The sequence below is a fragment of the Paramisgurnus dabryanus genome, chromosome 3 (assembly GCF_030506205.2).
Source record: "Paramisgurnus dabryanus chromosome 3, PD_genome_1.1, whole genome shotgun sequence".
NCBI lineage: Eukaryota > Metazoa > Chordata > Actinopteri > Cypriniformes > Cobitidae > Paramisgurnus > Paramisgurnus dabryanus.
Window position 1 is genome coordinate 11535705 of NC_133339.1, and position 26613 is coordinate 11562317.

Sequence of the window (26613 nt, forward strand, 5' to 3'; positions counted from 1 at the left end):
CTTCTCAAACGAAGACTTTACTTGTGTCTTGGTGTGTAGATGTTTGTCAGTGATAGTGTGGAGGGTATAAATGTGGTCTGATGTTCTGTGTTTGGGCTGAAATCCAATTTGACTTTTTCCAGGATTTCATTTGTTTTAAGAAAATTTTGTAGTCTTGTATCAATGATTATTTCCCCCAGGTTTCTGTTGACACAAATGTCCTTGTAATTATTTGGCTCAAAGTTGTCTCCATGTTTGAAGATGGGTGTAATTAGGCCCTGGTTTCAGGTGTCTGGTAAAAATATCCCACCCTCAGAACAATGTTAAACAATTTTAGTAATTGCTGTCTTAAATTTGTCATTTGTGTTTTTGATAATTTTTTCTCTCTCTCTCTCCCCACACCTCTCTCTCATATATACAGAGATACACAGGTAATAGTAATTTTCATAAAGTTAATCGTTATGTAGTTTTAATATTACTTTCATAAATTAAAAAATACTATTTAGCTGAACACGTAATTACAGACTTATTTTTTGCTTAATTTTTTTGTTCTCTATATTGTACATAATTGTAGATGCTGAATAAATTTGTGCAAAAAAACAAATTTCTTTCTTACAGGTCTTGAGTCTCAGCTAAAAACAGAACAGCAGCAGACAATGGTAGATATAACATTCAGATCAATATTGTCTGAAATCAAAGACATACCTGCTTATTCTACTTTTAAGAGAACTTAAACAACAATTTAAAATCTCATAATATTAGCTAAATATTTAATTTAATAATCTTCCAGTCTAACGATCTGCAGAGCAGAGGAAATCAACTCTCAGAGCAATCCCCAAACAATGAAGGTAATCTTGACCAACACTGGATACACAACCATAAAATGATCTCTTCACCACATTGATACATGTATCAGATCACATAGGTTGTGTAAATAATGAGAACTGTATGAAAATATGAAAATTCAAAGTTGTTCCTCTCTTCTTAATGAAATACAGCAGCAGCATGGCAGAACCAAGACCCGATCAATATCGTCCTTCTGGGAAGGACTGGTGTTGGGAAAAGCTTGGCAGGAAACATGATACTGGGAGAAAACAGATTTAGATGTGGAATAGGTCTGTCATCTATTACAAAAGTGTCTAGTGCTGAGTGTAAAGAGATTGATGGCAGAAATGTCCGTGTCATTGATACTCCTGGTTTTTTTGATACCACACTTTCAAACAAAACATTGACATGGGAGTTTGCAAGGAGTGTGTATCTGTCCACACCAGGAGTTAACGCGTTCTTGTTCGTTGTGCCATTTGGTAGATTCACAGAGCATGAGGCAGATATATTGAATCAAGTGAAGATGATTTTTGGGGAAAATGTGCTGAAGTATGTTATAATCCTCTTCACACACGGGGATGAATGTGACCACAAGACAGTAGTCTCAGAGATAGATCAGAATCAATTTGTGAAAAAAGTCATACAGAGCTGTCGTGGGTATCACATCATTAACAACAGAGATCTGAATAACAGACGACAGGTGACTGAACTACTGCAGAAGATCCTGCTTATCAATGGTTACTACACACATAAGATGTATGATTGGGCACGAAAGAATCTATTTGAAAAGATTTTGCATTACTTGTAGTTTTTCATTGATGTTGTTAAATATTTCACTGGAGTAATCAACAGTTTCACAAAGTCATTTCCACCAGAATCATATAAACTACTTTAATACTATCATTATACTATATTATTCTGTAGAAATTACAGTTTTACTTGCAGCTGGTTGCCAGTAACTTACCGTAGATTTATATTTGTTATTTGCTGGCAAATAATTTTTTCAAAGTTAAATGAACATTAAACATTTCTCTTCTTTGTCTTTGTCTTTACAGAGTAAAACTAAAATAACAGCATCAAGCAAAACATTCTGGGAAACTTAATCTGAAGGTTAATGATGATTTCTGGTTCCCAGAATGCTTTGCATGAGGCTGTTTTTTTAGTTTTACTCTGTAAAGAGAAAGACTCGTAAATGTTTAATGTTCATCTAACTTTGAACAAAATGTTGCCAGTAAATAACATCAATTTAAATCTACGATAAGTTACCAGCAAACAGCTGACAGTAATACTGTAATTTCTACAGAATAATTTTTTTAGAGTGTTTATATGAATATTACTGGTCATATCCTTAGAACTGTGTTTATGAGTAATAAATATAAGCAACATCAAAAATGATTTATACGTTTTAGATATTAGCCATGTTAACAGTGTTAAGTTAGTCAGTGTCAAATCTAAATCTGTATTCCAGTTAATTTTACTAATAGTTTTCTGATGTATACCATGATTTTTTAAAATGTAGTTTTCTTTTTATTTCTTTTTTATCTTGAAGCCATCACAGGATAATCATGGCTGAATTAATGTGTATGACTTTATTGTGTATCCAGTAAATTTAATTCAAAATGTCTACCAGTATGTATCTGGTTTTAAAAGCTTATGTTTATGCCAACTGTACTTTCACAAGTTAAAAAAAATAAAGATATATTTCATAAATTAGAAACAGTCTGGGGTAAATAATTTGTTTAAAATAAAGACAATGTTTAAATTAAATGCTATGTGATCTTTTGTTTTGTAAAATAGTTTAATATAAGACCTTTAGTTCGGAGTTTTAAGTGAGACAAGTTTTTTTAATCAGGTTTTTGTAATTGATACAAACAAACAGCTATTGTTGTTAGCAAAAACTTTATTAGTTAGCTGTAGATTCTACTGACTTTAAAATAAAAACAATTGTACACTGTAAAAAATGTTTTGTGGCTTGGTAAATTTAACTAAATAAAATAGTGAATTCTATTTTTACAAAATATTCTTGGTATTACCGAGCCCCTAAGGTGACATTGCAGAAAAAAAATCTAAAGTTTAGTTTCATGTGCTCACGTGAAACTTTCATGTGCTCACGCAAAACATTCATGTGCAGAATTTTTTTTTTAAGTTTAGTTTCACGTGCTTGTGTGAAACTATCGCATGCTCACGTGAAACTATTGCGCGCGCACGTGAAACTAAACTAAAAAATTCTGCACATGAAGGTTTTGCGTGAGCACATAAAAGTTTCTCGTGAGCACATAAAAGTTTCACGTGAGCACATGAAAGTTTCACATGAGCACATGAAACTAAACTTTAGATTTTTTTTCTGCAATGTCACCTTAGGGGCTCGGTTAGTGATGGGAGAAACGAAGCTTTTCAAAGCTTCGAATCAATTGAACCAATTGCTTCGAAAATTGGTTCAGTTTTTCGAAGCAGTTCGAAACACCACACACGCTGGCGACCCCTGCTGGTCAAAATAGTGTAAAGCAGATATGGCCAAACATTTTACACTTTTTTTTACAAAATAATAGCAAGATTTTTATTAAAATATGTTTAAAAAATTATTTAACTTAATTAAGACATAGTTAAAAGTGTATTATGTGTTTTTAGTTTTATTTAGGGCAAACAAATCATTAAAACTAACTACCCTTTTAATTATGCACATTTTTGTCATTAAATCTGTCTATAAACAATAAATAGACAAAATGGCAGCGTTATTAGTCAGAAGGATAAATGTTTTATGAACTTTCATAATAAAACTGACCCGAGTTCACCGAAACATATTAGACACTGGTCATGTGATCAACTCCCCCTAGTGGTGAACCATCGGATTTTCGAAACGTTTCGAAACAGTTATGACGTAATGAAGCATCGTTTGCTAAAATCACGTGACTTTGGCCAGTTTGAAATACGCTCCGAACCACTGATTCGAAACAAAAGATTCGTAAATGTTTCGAAGCCTCATGAAGCAGTGCTTCGAAAACGACCATCACTAGGCTCGGTATGTTTTTAACCAAATTTTAGTAATAAAAAACACAAAAATGTGAGTAATTCTACATGAACACATTATTTAGTAAATCTTAAACTAAATTTTATCATATAAAATTTGTAAGAAGGAAATTAAATTTAAAAAATTGGTTGAAACTTCTTGAATAATTTTAGAAAATACTAACTACTAAAAACTAACTAGTCAGTGGACTAAAAATAATAGGTTTTATTTACTTAAAAATATAATGCATCATTTTTGCAGCCACAATTGGTTAAATTGCTTAAAATTCCATGTAAAACTTACTTAAAAAAGTGGATGCAAAAATTATGCACTTTATTTTATTTTTTAAGTAAGTCCAGCAAATTATTTTTTGTAACACTTTACAATAAGGTTCATTGGTTAACATTAGTTAACTAAATTAGTTAACATTAACTACTAATGAACTGCACTATACAGCATTTATTAATCTTTGTTAATGTTAATTTCAACAATTACAAAAATGTTAAAAAATCTTGTTAACATTAGTTAACGCACTGTGAACTAACATGAACAAACAGTTAAAAGTTGTATTTCTATTAACTAACATTAACAAAGATTAATAAATACTGTAACAAATGTATGGCTCATGGTTTGTTCATGTTAGTTAATACATTAACTAATGTTAACTAATGAACCTTATTGTAAAGTGTTACCTTATTTTAAAAATAAAATGTATGTCTGAGAGAATGCGGATTCATTTTGATGATTACCTTGATTATGGATAGGCCAAATGCTTTCAACACACAAATGCCATATAACATTTAAGGGGGGTGTCTTTTTTATTTTTTACACATATACATTCATTTTTACCAATCCACTACATAAACACAACAGCCCTACAATGACAAAAAAATCACCCGCCACATTACACTTTTTAATACCCATTAATGTTGTATGACGACAAAACAATTGTTATTAGCATGAATAGACCGAATGCAAGCCCCACAATAAGTTTATTATTAAAGTCAAACAACAGTATATTTACTTTCTCAAGTCAATGTTTTTAGTGAAGAATTTACTGGCATCTAGTGGCTATGCTGTGCAACTAACACAAGAAGATACAAAAACATTTACATTTACTGAAGTTTTTTTTAAATAAGTAAGAAAAAAGTAGAGGTACCTTTCTTTGAAAATTATATTTTCATTCACACCACGTCTACTTTTTCTTGGCTTCACCCCAGGCCTGCTGTAGCACCTCAGTGCCTCAACCGTATTTTGTAAGCAAAACCCAGAAATAAGTTTACATTTTAACTCTTGTCTCAACCCAGAGACAATGTTTTTTTTTATTCAATTTTGGTTTTGGTTAAATGTCTTAAAATAATTGAGCTTGTGTTAATCCAATATCTCAAAAAGATGAATATCTCAAAAACAGTGCAACATGGGCACAATTCCCAAACAATATTAATTCACAGAGTATTTCTTTATTATGGAACATGTTTTTAAATAATTTTAACCCTTTGGCATAGGTTAGATTTTAGGTTAAAAAAAATAAAAGTAAGAAAATGTAAATGTTCTTTTTGTGTCAGTTGCACAGTGTAGTAGAGGCCAGTAAATTCCTGAAAAAGTAAAAAAAAAACTAAAAAGGACACTTACTGTTCCTGCTGTGTTGTTGTATCTTAAAAGGGTTTAGTATCACAAGAATCACAGCTTTCCAAAGATATGTGACATGCTTAGTTTTTTGTTTTTGAGTTTTCTGTCAAATAATGCAGTGTTGCTCCCATTGGAATTTAAACTTTAAGGGGTTAATAAAGTTTGAAAGTTGTCAGAATCTTGGTGGTAATGAGAAACTTTAGTGACCAAGGTTAACTTTAATCCCTGGTACATGCATTCAGTCTTTTAAATTCATAAAAGTTGTTTGTGAAGATTATGAAAGTGTGACATGTTTTGTCAAGTATGGTAACCAGACTCATATTGTGACTTCTGCATGTGTAACCCATTTTCCGTGAGTAGTGAACACTAGTAGCAAAATGTATAAGTATCATAACCTTATGTTGATCACAGAGCTTTTGGGGCAAAGTTTTTGAACTAATGGGAAGCCAACTTTCGGGATGGCCTACAAAAATACTTAATTCCTGCACCTTTCATTACAGGCAAAATTGTGATTTATGCACATACAGCAAAAAAATATATTTAGAAATGAATTTCAAAATATACAAAAAATTGCCCAAAAATAATTGCTGAAATATTTACAAAAATATATTTTTCACCAATATATTTTTAGCCATTTTTTGTATATTTTAAAATATATTAAAAAACAATAAAAAAAAGCCAAAAAGTAAACATAAAAGGTTTGAAAGGGCTAAAAATATATATTCAACTGTAAAAATATACTTTATAAACTTCTTTATTTTGGCAAGGAAAAATATATTTTTTGCAATATGGGTTGTAAAATTAGAAATGTATTTGTTGCTTCCAAAATACTTTTGGAAATAGGCCTAATTGTTGAAATTTTGCAAGGAAAGCATATTATTTTGACATATTACACTGTAAGAGCCCTAACTTTACAAAATGATGTTACTTGGTGCCATGAAAAAAGCTTTCGTATATTTTTTATAATTTTTCAAAAACATGCTCAACCAAACGGTTGATTTGTCACTTTATGGTAAAAGTAGAAAAGGTAATGTTTTCAAATCATCAATTTCTGCAGTCAGAATGTACTATTTACTGAGAAATATACATTTCTGATCATTCACAGCTATGAATATGACACAGCTATTGTTAATTCTTATTGAATATATTGAGATCATTTTTAAGTATGTATTGCCTCTTCTGGATATTGTTTGAAATAAATAACAAATTCATATAATTAATGTATGGAAATCATAATTACTGATTAATTAGTCAATAATTACTTCTTAAATGATGTTTTAAATTCTCTGAAGGATTGTTTAATGTTGGCTTACTCTACACAGCATTGCTGGTTTACAAAGAAATGTTTATTTATCAAAAAAAGAAAAAAATCCTGTTGCACTACCACACGTGACAGTGTGTTTCTTGAATCATAAATTAACCTAAAATGCCATTGTATTACTATCTTTTGCCTTCTTTTATTTTAGGTTTTGAATGCAGAAAGAATGTAATATCTTTATTTTTGTTACTTTTAGTTATTTTTTATTGCTACAAAAAACAAGAAAACGCTTTATTTCATACCAAGCCCCCAAGGTGACATTGGAGTAAAAAAATCAATAGTTTAGTTTCATTAGCTTTTGTTTTCACGTGTGCACATGAAACTAAACAAATTTTTTAGGGGCTCCGTAATTTCTGGAGTTAAAATGAAAACCTGAAATATTTTAAACTTCAATAAATAAAAAATATTTAATATACAAAACTATTTTATTTTGATTATGTTTTAAAAAAATTTGTATTATAGTTCATATTTTCTGATTTCGATAGCATGTATGAATTCCTTTAGTGAATTCCAACCATTTGGTATAGGCTGAGATTTAAAATATTATGGGATGTGCTGAAAAAAAAACGCATTGAGTTTGTTAACTAGCGACATCATAAGATGAGAAATGGCAAAAAAAAATCAAATGCCTTTTTTTGGTGAGGCAGTTAAAGGGTTAAGCTTTCAATTCTGCAAAATGTATTTAGCATACATTTAAAACATTTTTGGCCAGAGAAATTTATTTTTGCCGTATGGGTGGCAACTTTATGCTAATAAAACAAGACCTGCGATGTTCTAGTTACGCGATCATTATTGCAGGACATTATTGCATGTTTGACAAATGTGGTAAGTTTTATAGGAATTACATAAATATTAAAAAAATCACATACTAGAGTATTCAACACACCATTTTAGAGAATAATATTTTTTAGACTACAGTCAAGGGTTTAAAATACTGTTTGAAAAGCAACAAAACAACAAATGATGCCAAACTAAATGGACAAAGTAAGATTCCCTGATCATGAAATAACCATTGCTGAATTTATTAAAACAAGGTAATCGAGTATCAGAAATCATATTTGCAATTCTCCAATGATGAGCCTGTATATCTTCATATATACTTGTGCAATAAAAGCTTTAGCAGTTTTTCTTCCTACCGTTCACTTCTCCTCTAGTGTAGTTCTACATCAAACTGCACCGGTCAGAAGAATACAACTACTTTTTATTTAATGTATTACACTTTTGATAAACTGGTAAATCCTAATGAATAAAGTCAAGTCAGTCAATATTTTATTTCACTCAGAAAAATGTCAACATGGGAATCTGATTTAATTTCTGTATCATGCCAACTTTAAAGTCTCCATACATTTCACAATGATACAAACACAATCTCACATAAAACAAGCACAGTGAAATTCATATCAATCTTTATTTGTACTTAGAAATTTTGCGCAACAAATCTTTTTTTTTGTCCTTCAATGATTTACACCAGGGCAGATTAAAAGTCGATCTGAATCTCTCATGCCTTGAATTCCTGCAGGAGCGACTGAAACGGACTTCTTACATAAAGTGCTTCTGTCAACGATCACTTCTCTTGTTTCGCAATAGAAAAATGAAAAGACGGTGGAGGACGAAAGTTTCCATGGCTCACGATAAGAGTGAAGGAAGAAGTTCCTTAAAAAAAGAGAGAGAAATACAGATAGAGCAAAGAAAGTTCAATGAAGGCCGTTTCAGCCCAGGATCAGACTGGATTTGCCACCGGGTGGGTTCCTCCGGCCGGAGGGGAGGCCGGCGGGTGCCGAGGGGGCAGAAGGTTGTGCGGCGGCGACGTCTTTCTGCTCCGGGGCTTCTTCTGAAACAAACACATACGGGCGTGACAATGGTTAGAACAAAATGAGAATAAAATGCACAACACCTATAGTACAGAAAACCAGGGGCCTCATTTATAAAGCGCGCGTACGCAAAAATCCACGGCATAGTCCATATTTATAAAAATGGTCTTTGACGTGGAAAAGTGCTTTGCAGGGCTCGTGGCTGCTCACCGGAGGGGCGCTAATTCAAAATCTGTGTTTGTCGCGTCATGTGAACCATGTGCATCACGTGTTTTGTCAAAATAAGTGCCTGCTGCACACGCGTCAAAACCATTTATGATAAGAGAGACACTCACGTTCACAAAATATACGCAAGACACTCCCTTAACAGTAAACTCTGATTACACATGAGATTATACGAGTATCTGGCAAAAGCGAGGGTCTCTTTTATCATAAACCCTTTTTTTATAAATGAGGCCCCAGGGGTTTTCAAACAGTTTAAGTAAATATTTTAATAATTGTATTTAATGTGTAACCTAAAACATTTATTTTTCATCCATTAAGGTTTTATCAGAAGTATTTAAAACATATACGAGTTCTCAGTTTTCTGATGTATTGTAGTGTTGTGTAATGGTCACATGACATTCAGATTAAACTAATAATTTTTCTATTAATAAGAGTTTTATTTAATTTAAATTGTTAGATTTTTTAAATTATTTATTACATTTAATTGTATTTATTTTTTATTAACCCACTAACCCCCTACAATTCCCCTGCAAACCACTAGGGCTTTACAAACCCTAGTTTGAGAAACCCTGTCACACCACAAAAACTTATACTCAAAACCAGGGCCGGCCCATCCAACAGGCAATACAGGCGATAAGATGAGGGCCCTCAATGCATATTATTTTGTCGTTTCACAAATCTCATGGACGCGATCAGCAGGCAATATGCGCTGCATGCGCAGGGACCTTATTGATTAAAATAGGGATCACAAAGACGGTAGGTAAAAAAGCACAGGGATTTAATAACAGGATCAATTCCCCACACAACAATCTACATTAAAATGATAATAAATACAAAACATTCGTATAAATAAAAACAAAATATTACAAAATAAGAACAGAGTGGGCTACTTTGCATAATGTTAATGACGCCATTGCGCTAGCGGAGGTGTCTCTCGTTGCGCATGCTTGGAAATTAAACATTTTGGATTATGGGTAATTAGTATCGTATAACAACGCAATGGTTATGTTACATCTTTTAATAAAGATAAAAACAAGACTTGTTTTAGTGAGGTTGCGGTGGTTTGGCAAACTATGGCATTAAAACGATACCTTTTAGGAGCTAAAGAGAAAAAGAGAAAAGCAGAGGAAGAAAAGCACAAAAAAAGGTATTTTCTGATTTACGTTGTTTAATGCCTATGCTAATTTAATAATATTTTCATTTTGGTCTGTTTAATTTCACTTGTCAAATTGCATTGCTATGAAATTTTTTACACCAGCGGGGGCCCATTGTCATGATTTCGCCTAGGGCCCCATAACCCCAAGGGCCGGCCCTGCTCAAAACCATTATTAAAGTCAAATATAAATAATCACTACATTTTTGGCATTAACCTTAAATATTTTTACGTTTTTCAAATAATTGTTTATATATTTTTTAATTTACAGTCATGCATTTGGCAGATATGTTTATCCAAAGCAACTTACAGTGCATTCAGTCATCTATATTTTATCAGTAGGTTTGTTTAATGGAATTCAAACCCATCACGCTTATGTTGCCAGTACAACGCTTTACCAGTTAAGCTACGGAGATAAACCCATATTGAATAGGTGACTTTTTTTACCAAAATCCCTTTCAATAAACAATGTGGTTTAACATTCAAGCTTTGACAATTTTAAGTCAATCACACTGAACACTCGCAAAAATGCAGTAGGTGGAGCCAAATACACAAAAGTTCACCTGGGTTAAAGCAACCTGATAAACTACGCTCATTTACAGTAAGGCAGACTTTTTTGCTTTTTTTAAAAAATGACAATACACATCAATTAACACGAGAAACAAGTCTCCTATGCAAGTGTGCAGGTTTTAGCCATTCTGGTTCATTTTCATCTGCAGTCTGTGGCAGATTAATGTTAAACACACAGAAAGAAATGTACATACAAAACCAGAAGCAAACAGAAATCGTTTTAGAGAAAGCAGCAAGAGACTTCTACTGTTAATGAAATATTCATATTTTTTTTCACAATAGGATTGGCAGCCTGGGCTAATTGTTATTAAATCCAGATGGACTGTAGGTTATATATGGTATTGTATGTCATATGAAAAGCATTAAAGAATGTGGGTTGCCTTGAGTATTTATTTATATAGGTATTTATTCAATATTAATTTATTAAAGTAAAACAATAAGTAAGAATTTTATACATTATACAATGTGTAAATATTTATGACAGTAGCACTGATATTTATTATCGCAAAGCCTAATACACTAATCCAAATTATTTTGGCTTTGTGCGTTTGACTATAAAACATGTGAAGAGAATATGAAGACTGTCAGCGCTTCAGACCGAGTCTGCTTCTCTACAGACCGCCATTAATATTATTAGATTAGACATAAGATAATACTTCAAGATAGCGAGCTCAACAGTACCAGAAACAACATCCATTACTGGTAGACACATCACAGTCCCAACAGGGCTTAATCTTGAATATTAAAGCCTCTTTATAGTAACACAAATCCTAAAAGTTTAAGATGTCTTGTGTAATATCTGATTATGACAGGCTGTGGTTCTGATGTTCGGTTATTTCATCACAACAAGCACCAAATCAATCAGCCTCCATCTAAACTAATACCCATCAGTTTATCTTTGCTAAAAAAAAAAACAGACTCTTCTTCTGTGTTGTTCATCTTTCAACAATCTATTAAAAATACATTTTACACATTGTCAAAATGACAAACTGTAAACGAAGTAATATTCATGTTCATATAAAACCTGATGAATTTGTGCATGTTACGTTTGAATTTACATATTAAGTTTACATTATGCATTTGCCAAAGAGCATGCATTTATGCATTTGTTCAAAATGATTTCAAGCTTTATATATTATGTGTATTTCTTGAGATCAAACCCATAACCTTTATCCTTCTATTAATGGAACGCTTCAGAAACACTGTATGGCTTTCTCAGAATAAAAGATTCAAAAACTTAAATGGGGCATTACCCTTTCAAAAACTACACCTGTGTATACATATTAATACTTCAAAGAAACATATCCATACCAAATGTCTACAAAGGTTATTGTCCCAGTAACAGCTTTTATATAATTTCATCTAAGAGTGTAGTTCATAAATCAGACTGACCCCTACATACGATGACCCCCCCCCCCCTCCCTTTTCAAAGTCTACCTTTTAACTTTTTGAAGACCAACTCTTGTCTTTTATAAAGAAAATGCTTTTATTTGAAAATACTTTTTATCAGTCAAAGGGGACGAGTTTGGTTCCCCACATTCTTTAATGCTTTCATAAGACATACAATACAATATATAATCTGCAGTCCATCTGTATTTCTATTAGCTTAGGTTGTCCATCTCATTGTGAAAAACATGTAGCCTATTAATATTTCATTAACAGTAGAAGTCTGCCTTACTGGAAACCTAAACCAGCTTGCTTCAATCCAGGTGAACTTGTTTATGTGTATTTGGCGCCACCTACCACATTTTTGCGGATGTACAGTCTAAAGCACGAATATAACATGACATCATTTATTGATATGGACGACAAAAATGTATTCATTAATTTATTTATAAGTGTACATAAATGAGTAAATACATAAATTAAAAAATAAATGTAGAAATACCAAAATAAATGAATCAATATAGAAATGCAGAAATAAATAATAATTAATTAAATGCAGAAATAAATGCAGAAAAATTATTTAATAAATGCAGACATAAATAAAAAATAAATATTTTTCCAAAATATCAACTTTTAATTTTATTTTTGCACCACATTTATTTATTTCTACATTTATTTATGCATTATACATTTATTTATTTAAGTATTTCTGTGTCCATATGTTAATAAGGTAGGCAGTATCAACCTCTGTCAATGCAGGATTGGTTAAAAACAGACCTTCCAGAAAAAATCCTTGATCTTGTGGCATGTTTTCTTAAAAAATGTGATAGAATATGTGGGATATTTATGCAATTTATTGCGATGAAATTGCAAAAATTGCGGGAACTTGCAAAAACTATTTGCAGCTTTTCAATGATGTTCACGTTACATAATCACGTCATTTCATAACATTCCTATGGCGACATGGTACATGGCTGCGCTTGTGTGAAGTAAATGCAAAAATCTTCAACTTTCTGCTAAGATGTATGTGATTTATGCTACGCAAATGCAGGGATTATGAAATCATGCAAGCCCTGCATATTTTGCGCATGGAAATCTGCAATTTATGTGAAAGTGCGGCGCATAAATTGCAGAATTGAAAAAATGCGATCCCCGCATAAATATGAGGATTTTGGCTGATTATGCATTGAATCATGTGATCGCATAATTGCGTTTTTTCTGGAGGGACTGCAAAAGGATCGTTGTGGCTGTGACTCCACTACATACAGTCCTTACATATGGTGGACTTTGCTGCTGATTGACGCATGCTCCGACAAAACAATATATTTATTTATGTCTGCATTTTATTTATTTCTGCATTTAATTCATTACTTATCTCTGCATTTATTTATTTCTACATTTATTTATGCATTTCTACATTTATTTATTTACACAAGTCAAGTTTTGTCCTCCATATATTGAGAGTCATTTCCGTGAAAAAAATGTTGTCTGATATTCGGGACAATACGGTACTTTCTTTAGAAGACTTTTTTACAAACAATTAAAAAACAAACTTCATTAATCCACAATGTGTGTGTATATTTCAGCTGAAGTAAGATTGTGTTAAAACTGCTTGTTTACTGGTAAAGAGCCAAACTCCTCAGACCCGATCAGTGAGAAATAGATTTACAGTATCTAAACGCGCAGGACTCTTAAACAAACCCTTCTTTATTTAAAGTAATAACACGACTCCATGTATTAACAAGACAGTACGTTAACAACTCATCCTGATCTCTGCTCTACAAGGGGATGAGATATGATGAGAGATTTCCATAAGAAATCAGTCATTTCAAATATGAATTCAGTGTTTCTACAGCTGCTCTCAATGAGAAGAGCAGACCGGCGTTCCGGCCAGCAGACATGGAATCATGGAATATTCTCATTAAAAGGGAAAATTCCAGAACTAATGCAAAGTTTCACCAGCAGCATTTTAACAAATAGAAGTCATGCAATAGAGAGAGAGAGATACACATCTAAAGTACTGCATTTCTGAGGACGATTACAACTAAATACTGATATTAACAAGAGTAAAATGATTCTTACCGATGTTTTCCTCTTCATGGTCATTTTGATCCTGCAAAGCGAGAGCAGATGAGATCATCAGACATCTTTATATAAACAAGCACACACAGAGTTTTGTAAACCTGACTGAAGTAGCAAACCTCAAAAACATAAAATGATGTGATTTACAATGCAACAAAGCACGTTTATGAATGAAACTGGTTATTTATTTATACTTCATGAAGAGAGGTGCCCAGCAAGCAAGTCAAAATTTCCTCTAGTTTAACTGTATGTTAACTATAGACCTGATATAGGCTAGGTGTAACCCACTTCTATCCAAAATAAACTTGAATTTGTTTACGTGCTGTTTTTGCCTAAATAAACCGTGAGATGTTTGATATCTAATCATGTAAGCAAAGTCAATGGTGATTAAAAGTTGTTTGCTTTCATTTATTTATTTTTGTGCTATGGTTAGACATCCATTTAAGATTCAATGAAAGCCCAAATTTTGCCTTATTTTATCAAAAGATGTCTGAACTGTGTTTGGATGTCTATTAGATATCTTTTAAATGCAAAATTGCATGCTGGGTTCAGAATGTTATTAGATCATACAAATGTTTTCTGACATTACAACATCAGCAGAGAAATTATTACATACATAAAACAAATATTTTAAAGGGAAGATTTCACAAGACGTTTTTAAGATGTCAAATAAATCTTTGGTGTACCCAGAGTAATATGTGAAGTTTTAGCTCAAAATATCATATAGATAATTTATTATAAGATGTTAAAATTGACACTTGGTAGGTGTGCACAAAAATGTGCCGTTTTTGGGTGTGTCCTTTAAATGCAAATGAGATGATGAAATGCAAACAATAATCACAATGATGGTGGTTTGATGCAATTCAAACTCAGTTATGCCATCAATATTCTTGTAATAAGATCCCCTTCTGACATCACAAGAGGAGGCAAATTACTTTTACATGCTTGCAGAGAATGGTTTACCAAAACTAAAGTTACCGTTTTTTTTTTTTACATTTTCTAGGTTGATAGAAGCACTGGAGACCCAAATGTAGCACTTAAACATGAAAAAAGTCTGATTTCCCCCTTTAATAATAATAACAACATGCACTGATGAATGGTTTTTAAAGGGATATTTCATCCAAAGATAAAAGTTCTGTCCTCACTTAATGACCCTCAGGTTCTTCCAAATTTCTTTGCTCAAAAAAATCTTCATTTGTGTTCATCAGAACAATGTTTGTAATCAAACAGATCTGAGGCACCATTGACTTCCATGGTATTATGTTTCCTACTACGCAAGTCAATTGTGCCCCAGATCTGCTTGGTCACAAGAATTGCTTAAAATATCTTAATTTGTGTTCATCAGAATATTGTTTGTCATCCAACAGATCTGGGGCACCATTGACTTCCATGGTATTGTTTTCCCTACTATGGAAATCAACCATGGTATTATATAGTTTTTTTCTACTATAAAATTAACCATGGTATTATTTTTCATACTATGGAAGTCAATGGTCCAATAGATCTGCTTGGTTACAAACATTGGTCAAAATATATTCATTTGTGTTCATCAGAATAATGTTTGTAATCAAACAGATCTGAGGCACCATTGACTTCCATTGTATTACTTTTCATACTATGGAAGTCAAATGTGCCCAGATCTGCTTGGTTACAAGAATTGCTTAAAATATCTTAATTTGTGTTCATCAAAATAATGTTTGTTATCCAACAGATCTGAGGCACCATTGACTTCCATGGTATTGCTTTTCCTACTATGGAAACAACCATGGTATTATTTTTCATACTATGTAAGTCAATGGTGACATACATCTGCTTGGTTACAAATTTTGCTTAAAATCTCTTAATTTATGTTCATCAGAATAATGCTTGTTATCCAACAGATCTGGGGCACCATTGATTTTCATTGTATTATTTTCCTACTATGGAAGTCTATGGTGCCCTAGGTCTGCTTGGTTATAAACATTTTTCAACACATCCCCATGAGTTCATCAGAAAAATAAATTTTTCTTAAGTTTGTAACAACTTAAGGGGGAGTAAATGACAGAATTTTTTTTATTTTTAATAAGACCAGAGACATTTATTAGAGAAATAATGCAGTCAATTTTAAGCTATAAATCAAAGTCAGCTTTAAAATGACTTGATCTGATGTTTAACCTACGTGAAAAACAAAAGCCGGTAAAAATTCTCATCTAAAACCAAACAGGATGAAAATCATCAAGAACTTCCCCTGAAGGACAAATGAACAGTCCGTCAACGTGAGCTTAAACTGACCCCAAAACAGCTGTGGCATATATAATGTTTTGTGCGCGGCTGTTAGTTTTTACCCCACCCAGCCGGTCGTGTTATTTTAGACACAGATACAGTAAACACTGAACGCCTGTATAAGTTAAATATGACTTTAACGGTTTACTGTAACCACACCGTGCTGTACACCTCTATGAGCTGACCTGAAGTCAGTAGTGATTCATAAATCAGAGATGTTGGTGAACTTACGTTGTTGGCTTGACGGTCGGCAGGAACTCCATTATCATAGACGATGGCAGGTTGGCACCGTCTGAGAGGAGCCGACGGTTCTCCACACAAAACCCCAGACGCTTCTCCAGCTGTCAGGACATCACAACATTCAATACACTTACACAGATTATATACAACCCTAACCTAGAGATAACAACACAAAAACTTTCATTTCATTATTTATGAGTCAAAAAAACAAAGCCAGCAGTCTGAATGAAATCTGCGGACAGACAGTCTGTTTAGAAACACAGTTTTATTCAGTGCATGAGTGCTCAAACATATGCCCATCAACAACCCTCTTCGATGAATGTAGATCTTGCTTGTGCTTTAGTTTGACGACGTACACACCCATTTTACAATAAACAATACAAATACAAAAGAAACTGAGGGTTTTAACCACAAACAGGAAAGTTTGTTTACACAATAACGGCATTTTGGTGTAGTTAATAGGGACAGGGTTTTACCGCAGAAACTTTGTTAGTAAAGGTGGTAGGGGTTGGGCGGGGCCGGGCGTGGCAATCAAAGGAACATACGGTCATAATGAAAATTAAAATAGTTTTATTTAAAACACTCAAATAAAACTTAATTTTGAAGACACTATGACAGAAAATGAAAATATCCTAGATTATTAATGAATTAAATGCTTTTAACAGATACCTCTAACAGGAATAGCTGTGTGATGAAGTGAAACTAAAGGGTTAATAAACACAAACTGATGCAGATGTTGTAGAACGTCTGGCGAACGATAATAGATAGCACGAAGATTGTAAAAACTGATTATTTCCCACTATAATAGCATTATCTTAAAGGAGTGTATGTACTGTAGTATCTAAATAATGCACATAAACAACATTTTTATTTTAATGTTTTGGACGACCTAGTTAAGGCAGTAGGGTTTCCCAGCTTAGGCGGGCCACCCAAACTGCAAAGTGCTGCGGGAAACCCTGAGGGGTCTAACAATACATTGATATGGATCGATGCATTGCTTAAATTTTGAACGATACAACACATCGATATAAGGTACCTTTATTTTGACACTTGTACGTTTATTCCTTGACGTAACGTCCATCTAAACATTTTCACCAAAGTGCGCATTTTCGTTTATTTTCGTGTGCTAGTGTCAGCAAGTGAATGCGATGCAGCAACAAAGCGGCTGTAGCAGCGAAAACGGCAGAAGATGTTGTGGCTGCTATCGGACACAAATCATGGGTTTGGAAATATTTTGCATTTTGAAAATGTATTGGACGAACAGATTGGCAGCACAGCTGAAACACTAAAGACTTTGACTGCTGCCATCTTAAGCTTGATTTTTATGCGACTTCTTTCTCTCATAATTTATTTTTCTTTATTTTAAAAAAGTAAATTTTTTTCTTAGTTTGTTGTTGTAAATGAGAGTTTAATTAAATGTTTGTTATATATTTTGGTTGAATTCGTGAGTTATTAAAATGTAACTGCTTAACTAGGCTCGTCATATCAAAGTATCAATAAATGAATCGAATCATAATTGTACCAAAGAAACGTTTGATGTACCGGCAAATATTGCATCACTAGCGGAAATGATCGAAACTGCATTGTATCGCAACGAAACTACGTCTCTGTGTAAACTACGTAAAAGTGATAGTGATAGTGACGTCATGCGCATGTGTTAGTTCATAGGCATGCGCAAGAATAACTAAAATAACAACATGACTGTGTTTGTGCTGCTCAATATACTGAGTTTATTAACGCTTCAACAAAGTTTACAAAATTACACCGCTTTATAATTCATTGTCACTTGCAGTAATATTTCTATCTTAGGGGTGCACCGAAATTTCGGTCGGCGAAAATTTCGGCCGAAAATGACATTATCGGTTTCGGGCCGAAATAAAAAATCCAGCCGAAAATATAAACTTTATGTCTTAAGTGTATGTATAGATTACAGTCAGATTAACCTAGGCTTCTTAAGTCCGTGTCATTAATGTTGATCAAACAACCCATGACAAAGAGACAAATAGCTCTAAAAAATAATAATATATTTAATTTATTGTGTTATGATTCATTTAATTTGATTTCTGTACCTAATGCTAATTTCAGACCTTATTAATGTACAACTTTGTTCTCTTTTATAAATGTTTGCAATTTCTTTATTGTTTATTAGATTTTTCCCACCCACTTTTTGCTGATCCGAAAAATAGTCTGATCTGTGCCTCAAAAACTGTAATGTGATCTGAACTGTGATTTTTTTTATCCGTCACACACCCCTAGTAAAGTTAGTACACAGTGATAGCCATAAATGCAATTGTACTAATAATTGGCATAATAATTTATTTCGGTGTTTCGGTTTCGGCCAAGAATTTTCATTTTGGTGCATCACTAATCTATCTCATCTTCCGTCTAAACAAAACTGCTTGATGATTTCACCATCTTAGTTATTGCTCTGTGCAGAATGCGTATGTGTGCAGGTGTGTAGTGTTTCTTTATAAAGTAACGTCGCCATCTACTGGATATCTTCATGGATCCATGTAAACCTTTATCTAATAAGATAACCATGTAATCTGTCATCTGTAAACGTTGCAGTTTTTCACTACATTGTTGTTGTGTTAAATACACAATGGAGACGGCAAAAGCACTTCCATGAATCCCAACTGCATCCCGTCTGACACACTGAACTTCCCTTGAATCAGTGAGAGCGGAAACTTCAGGGTGAGACTTTTACAATTATGAGACTCTTATCCCTAGAGACCGTCTGATTCATACACACACAAATCAACCTCAAAACTACAATCTTCAATCTGATTGGCCCTTTTTTCCTTATTCTCAGGAGTCAGTGTGCATGGGTTTATGACCACAGATTAGCTTACTACAATGATTTTTTCCCCCTACAAAATATGTAATGAAATACTGTATAATATACTGTATAAAGATTAATATAACAAATGGCAGCATGCTATAATGTTGTCACATGACCTTAAAGGTGCAGTGTGTAGATTTTAGTGGCATCTAGCGGTGAGGTTGGGAATTGCAACCAAAGGCTCAGTCCCCCCTTTAAAAAAATCAAACAAACAGTGAAGCTACGATAGACGCCACAAGACAAACACTTCATCTTCTGAGACAACAGTGATGAAACGCTTTCTGTAGAGTGATTTGTCCGTTTAGGGCTACTGTAGAAACATGGCTGCGCAAAATGGCGACTTCCATGTAAGGGGACCAGCGGTGTATGTAGATAAAAATGTCTCATTCTAAGGCAATAAAAACAATACAGTTCATTATGTAAGGTCTTTGTACACCATTGATAACATTGTTATCTAAACTATATTGCATTTCTGTCAGAAGATCCTCCTAAAATTTACACACTGCACCTTTAAGATAAAACCATGTGTGTTTAAAATGTCTTGACATGAGAAGAGTCTGAGATCTCAAAATCAAAGCAAAAGCGTAAGTGTGATATTTTCTGATATTTTAACACAGCATTCCTGCATTTAAAATACAGATACAAATCACACATGTCCAATCTGAGAAATAAACCAAGTCCAGTCATAACCCAACACAGAGGCTCTGTTTCAAATCTTAATGAGATTCACTGCCATTTCCATAGACAGCTCCCTTAAAAGAAGCTCATACATGTAACATATAAGATTGGGCTATACAGTTTTTCATTACGTTCTGTATGTTTTATTATAGCTCTCATCAGATATAAATGCAGAGGAGTTTGTCTGGAGTGGACGCATCATGATGATGTCACACATTCTTGTGCTCTATGTCATGTGGTCCAGTGCCTTCACACACCGGAACGCTTGAGTCATTTCCTGAATTACTGGACAGTTAAGATATTTGTCCAGGAAATGACCATGCAAATAACACGCTGACATAAAGGTGGCTGAATGTGGGCAGTGAGCGTAAAAACAACTGTACATTTACATGCTTATCTCTGTGTGCGTGTGTATGTGTGTGTTTACTTGGTGGGTTGTTCCTTCGATGAGCGTGAGGGTCGTCAGGTTCAGCAAAGATACTGGAGGCCATCTTGTTTTTGCGCACCGGCTTCTCTTCCTCTGTTCCAAAGGAAATATTAGAGGCTCCTCCAGGAGGACACAAAACCCTACAAGACATCCATCAACAGAAACACACAAGTCAACAACAGAAACACACAAGTCAACAACCGCACACACACAAGCAAAGCACAAGCAGCATGACTGGCACATTGCAGATAACACCGGTTGTACCAAAATACAGCACACATTTAATGTCTATTGTGTCTACAATATTTGTTATAAATATCTTTATGACCATCTAGTTTCAAATTAAAAAACAAAATAAATAATATTTATATAAATCAAAAGAGATCAACCATTAGGAAATAGGGAAGCACAATATATTGCTTTAGCATCAACATCGCAATGCATGCAGAGAATTTTATGCTTATATATTTTATAGGGATGCACCGATAGGACTTTTTGGGCCGATACCGATGTAAAGAGACAACTTCTGGCCGATACCGATATTAAACACTTGTATACAATACTATACAGTTGGTCTATTAGCTAGTTTATTTCTGCATCAAATTATTTTTACTGAACATGGATTGGATCTAATTAACATTCATCTGACCAACATAATAAGAGAGGCACAAATTAAGCTAAAACAAATATAATAAGACAGCATGACAACCTTCAAAGGTAGTTTTTGCTATTCAGCATTTATTTTATTAACAACATTAACTCATTTTTTACATATAATGGATTTCTTTATGCAGTTAATTAATAAACAATCGGTATCTGCCTTTCTCGTGCTATTGCCGATATGCCAATGGTTTCAAATTCATCAAAAATCGGCCGATAAATATCGGCGGCCGATACATGGGTGCATCACTAATATTTTATATAGGGGTGTAACAATATATTGAAGGGGAAAAAAACGAATAATACGACGCCACACATAAACTATCGATATGAGGTACCTTTATTTTGATACTCTCCACGGCCATCTACGCATTTCTACCAAAGCGAACAAATGGAAAACAGAGCAAGAGAGGCAGAAGACGTTGTGATTGCTATCGGATGCAAATCGTGGGTCTGGAAATATTTTGTATATGGAAAATGGATTGGACAAACAGAATGGCAATAAACCATTGCCAGCCCCAGCTGAAACACTAAATACTTTTACTGTTTCCATCTTAAGCTTGATTTTATGACTTTTTCCTTCATTATTTATTTATTAAGTCTAATTTTTCTTCATTTGTTATTGTAAATGTCTCAATTGGGACAGCGATTGCGCTTTTTTTTAAAGAGTTTAATTAAACATTCATGTTATATATTCTGGTTGCATTCATGAGTTATTAAATATGTAACTGCTTAACTAGGCTTGTAGTATTAAAGTATCAATAAATTACTCTAATCGTTACTGCACCAAATAAATTTTTACGTACCGCAAGGCTCAAGACTAACTTATTTCACTGGTAAAAATCACAATTACTTTTGTGAAAATCGCAATCACGATTATTTTGCCGAAAATCACAATTATTTTGGTGAAACCGCAAACAACAATTATTTTTGTGAAATCGCAACAAAACTTATTTTGGTGAAACCGCAACAACCACCAATTTCCCTTGGTGAAACAGCAATAATTTTCTTGCAATAACAACTATTTTGGTAAAAAAAAAAAAAAAACGTAAATTACAATTACTTTGGCAAAAACCATAACCAAGATTATTTGTGTGAAAATCGTAATCACAGCTATTCTGTCGAAAACCGCAATCACAATTATTTTAATGAAAATCGCAAATCACAATTATTTTGTCGAAAATCGGAATCACCGTTATTTGGGTGAAAATCATAATCACAATTAGTTAACATGATTACTCGCGAAGTGCCTTACAAACACATCGGTCCAGCAGCAATTAAATTGAAATGTAAAGTCACACAATAATTGTATTACCTTGGTTATTTTGTTTTTGCAATAGTTTGAACGAAAAATTTAAATTAAAAATAAAAAACGATTAATTGCACGGCCCTAGTGAAGTTAAACAAAGCTTTTTAAGTCATCCTGTGAAGTCGCCCAGTAGTCATCTTACCGCGATATATATCGTGGGGGCAATTATTGCAATGTCATTTCTATGCAACATTGTGCAGGGCCATTAGGAAAGTACTTGGTGTTAACAAATCAAAACAATTTATTAAAATAGAAACAATATGTCATGAATTTCCATCAACCATGTTATATTAAGAGGTAGTCTGATTCTGCAACAGTCAGTAAGATTGTGGTTACACCATCCACCCCTGATCTAAAACAGACGACTTAATCTGTCCTGCAAACACAATTACCACAAAACAGGAGGGTCTACACACACACATGTGCAGCTGACTACAGTCGACCTCGCAGCAAATGCAGATTCCTCTGTTGGATGGTTTGCAGTCACACCACATATGTTAATTCATTAAACAGATCCGAGCGGATGCGTGGTGTAGCAGAACCTGCGTGGATAGCAGACGACCTGTGATTGATGTGGTGGAGAAGCCCAAAATCAATGCATTCAAAAACCAAAAACGCTGCACCCAACACCCCCAACCCCGCCCTCCCACGCAGAAATGCAGGATGCGACCAGCTGACACCCAGCAGCTGTCAGGGTCAAACCCGGTCCGCATTCGACTCTCCTCTACTATTGTGAAAGAAATCGACGGTACGGTAAGATTATAAACCGGCACATGGCTGACCTGCTGTCTGGTTTAACAGATAATGCCTTAACCAGACTAAACCTCCAGCTCACATCAGGGGGACAAACCGAGCAGGCCTTTTGCTCGAGACCCCACCCATCCATGAAACACAGCGACAGGAGACACATGGCATTAAAAATCCATCCCCCATGCTAAAAAGATCATTAAATCAGACCGATAAACAACCAAGTCCTGTCTTGACCTACATTTCTTTCATTTTCAGTCCTATTGAGGAAAACCCCAGACACACACGGACGGTTAAATCTGGGAAAATGACTGCTTTGGTTTCTTTTCCAGGAGAGACCCTGAGAAAAGATTTAGGGTGGCAACGTGTTGCACAAAGATGCATGTCAGGATGTCTTCATTTAAATGCAACACTGATCACATTTCATGCATCTGCATCCCAATCATCTGAAAGTTGTAGATGATCTCATATCTGGACAAACACACCCCCAAAAAAATCCAAAAATGTGTGTTGGATCATGAAGTGCATCAGCCAGACCGTTAAATGCATTGCTCGGTTGGAAGAAATTCAATGCAACAGCTTCAGCCTTAGTATCAACAGCCATTTAAGGACAATGGAGCGTGTATATTTGGGCCAGACCTTGAGGTTAGACACCGAATAGTCATATGACTTGGATTAAACTGATGAAAATAAAGAAAGAAAAGAAACTATTCACAGAAAAGATCATAAGAGAGAACAATGCAACAGACAATGCAAAGGTAAACTTTAAAGCAAATCCTTTGAAAGCCCAGTTGAGATGTCATACTGGACATCTGCCAGCCAGATTCTTTTATACTGGCTCAAGTTTGGGCAACATTCGCATTAATGCATCTGATCATTTACCTGCCAAACCTGTACTATGTAATCTGCCTTGAGCTGATCTCAGATCTGTATGAGGGTGGATGGGCTCTTCATGGCCATGAGGAAGAGGATGATGGAGATGATGATGGTGGTAGACAGTCTGGGTAAATTCACCCCTTTATCCATCCAAACCCGATAAATCCACATATTCTGCATCCGTACATCGACAGGAAGACTCAATCCATCATCTTCACCCTCATCATCCTCGCCTCCAGCTCTGATATCCGCGTTTCTTTTGTTCTGCCCGCTCGACCCAATAAAAGCGCGGTTTCGTTCATTTACCTGGAGCTGTTTTTAGCACCGGGCTCCATGCCTTGAAAGGTGGTCGTCGTGGTCATGTTGAGCGGCTGATGTCGTCGCTAAACGGCGTGAAAAACCTTCAGCTGGACTGAATTGGTCTAATTCCTTTATCCCGCATGGACTCCGCCCGGACCAGCTGAAACCCGAGCGTAGCGGAGCGGCCCTTTAGATCAGCCCACCAAACCCCGCCCACCGCAGGGAGGCGCGACGTGATTGGACGGCGGAAGGATGTCTCTGGATTGCGATTGGATCGTCGGTTGTCTGTCAGTCAATAGACGTGATCGCCCTATTCTTATGGGTTTTTGTGATTTGGTTTGCTGCATAATCATTTTATATACTTTACCGTAACATCTTCTGTCAAATAAATTGCTGTTTACTTATTCTGATGAGTGTCTGAATTAATTCCACAAGCTTAGAAATCAAAATATCTCCCACAATCAACATGATAACAATGCTTTAGTCTTTACTGTAGTAAAGTGTAACATTAGTGCACTGTTTATTTTAGTCATTATTACAAAAGGTATCCCAGCAGGCTTAAGGCAGACCTTCAGTGTTGAAATATGGTTGAAATAATGTCATTTCTTGTTTTAACATTAAAACAATGATGATACAACAGTTAGGCTAATGCTAAATGGTGGCAAAAGGTTAATAATGCTTAAAAATCAATGTTGAAATTTGGTTGAAATAATGGCAGTTCTTGTTTCAATGCTAAATGGTCGCAAAAGTTTGCAATGAAATAAAAATGAAAAATTACAATTTGTTTTGGAATATTGTGTTTTTTTTTTTTTTTTTTACAAATGACTTATCTGTGAGTTTCATATTTTTTTTTATTAATGTGCCCTCATAATTTTGATTAAAAAACAAGGAAATCCCGTCCTCTCCTCCAAATAATCTCTCTTTACTTCCGGTCATATGGTTTGGCAGGTGGGCGAGGTCCGTGAAATTTGCAGTGAGTGACTAGCGATAAGCAACATGACCCAACTTCATCAGTTCTCGATGGACGAATTCATGTCCAACCCTACCTTATTTCATTTCAGAAGCCGGTTTCACTCTGATATTCGTCACCACGGGGAACATAAGACAATCACTACTTCCATTTCATGGCGACTTTAAAAGAATGTTTTTAAAATCAACGTTAAAATTTGGTTAAAATAATGTCAGTTCTTGTTTTAACATTGATACAACAGTTAATGCTAAATGGTTGCGAATGGTTAATAGAAGGCTTAAAAAAATCAACGTTGAAATTTGGTTGAAATAATGTCAGTTCTTGTTTTAACATTGATACAACAGTTAATGCTAAATGGTTGCAAAAAGTTAATAGAATGCTTAATAAAATCAACGTTGAAATTTGGTTGAAACAATGTTAATTTTTGTTTCACCAACAGTTAATGCTAAATGGTCGCAAAAGGTTAATATAATGGTTAAAAAATCAACGTTGGAATATGGTTAAAATAATGTCAGTTCTTGTTTTAACGTTGAAACTAATGCTAAATGGTCGCAAAATCTTTAAGCTTAAAATGTCAATGTTGAAATTTGGTTGAAATAATGTCAGTTCTTGTTTCAATGCTCAATGGTTGCAAAAGGTTAAAGTCGCAATGAAATTAAAATTAAAACTGTAATTTGTTTTGGACTATTGTGGTATTGTTTTACAAATGTGAGGTTTTATTGTTTTAGTTTTTTTTATTCATGTGCCCTCATAATCTTTAATCAAAAACGCAAATCTCCTCCCCTCCTCCAAACAATCTCTCTTTACTTCCGGTCATATGGTATGGCAGCTGGGCGGGGTCCGTGAAATTTGCAGCGACTAACGATAAGCAACATGACCCAATCAGTTCTTGATGGACGAATTCAAGTCCAGCCCTGACTTATTTCATTTCAGAATGGCGGTTTCACTCTGATATACGTCACCAAGGAGAAAATAAGACAATCGCTACTTCCGTTTCATGGCGACTTTAATTGAACGTTTAAAAATCTAAGTTGAAATTTGGTTGAAATAATGTCAGTTCTTGTTTCAACAGTTAATGCTAAATGGTCACAAAAGGTTACTTCATGCTTAAAAATCAATGTTGGAATTTGGCTGAAATAATGTCAGTTCTTGTTTCAACGTTGATACAACAGTTAATGCTAAATGGTCGCAAAAGGTTAAAAAAAAATCTAAGTTGAAATTTGGTTGAAATAATGTGAGTTCTTGTTTCAACGTTGATACAACAATTAATGCTAAATGGTCACTTTAGGTTAATAGAATGCTTAAAAATAAACGTTG

General features: G+C 34.2%; 2 protein-coding genes across 2 annotated transcripts; one reads left to right on the top strand and one right to left on the bottom strand.

Annotated features, from left to right (window-relative positions):
- Nucleotides 1–599: 599 nt before the first annotated feature.
- LOC135768906 (GTPase IMAP family member 9-like) lies at nucleotides 600–1784 on the top strand. Its single transcript, XM_065278270.1, has 3 exons — nucleotides 600–638; nucleotides 770–827; nucleotides 978–1784. The coding sequence occupies exons 1-3, from the start codon at nucleotides 636–638 to the stop codon at nucleotides 1610–1612; spliced, it is 696 nt and encodes a 231-aa protein (XP_065134342.1). The 5' UTR covers nucleotides 600–635; the 3' UTR covers nucleotides 1613–1784.
- A 6226-nt stretch (nucleotides 1785–8010) lies between these two features.
- jpt1b (Jupiter microtubule associated homolog 1b) lies at nucleotides 8011–24519 on the bottom strand. Its single transcript, XM_065278275.1, has 5 exons — nucleotides 24333–24519; nucleotides 20435–20574; nucleotides 16479–16588; nucleotides 13986–14016; nucleotides 8011–8589 (listed from the first exon to the last, which is right to left on the bottom strand). Exons 1-5 carry the CDS (start codon nucleotides 24386–24388, stop codon nucleotides 8468–8470), a joined length of 459 nt encoding a protein of 152 aa, XP_065134347.1. The 5' UTR covers nucleotides 24389–24519; the 3' UTR covers nucleotides 8011–8467.
- Between the last annotated feature and the right edge of the window lie 2094 nt (nucleotides 24520–26613).

Coding starts and splice junctions, on each gene's coding strand:
- LOC135768906 (XM_065278270.1), top strand. Junction 828..977: donor GCAATCCCCAAACAATGAAG/GTAATCTTGACC, acceptor AATGAAATACAG/CAGCAGCATGGCAGAACCAA.
- jpt1b (XM_065278275.1), bottom strand. CDS start 24,388: ATGACCACGACGACCACCTTTCAAGGCATGGAGCCCGGTGCTAAAAAC. Junction 20,575..24,332: donor GGTGCTAAAAACAGCTCCAG/GTAAATGAACGA, acceptor GATGTCTTGTAG/GGTTTTGTGTCCTCCTGGAG. Junction 14,017..16,478: donor CCGACCGTCAAGCCAACAAC/GTAAGTTCACCA, acceptor CTCGCTTTGCAG/GATCAAAATGACCATGAAGA.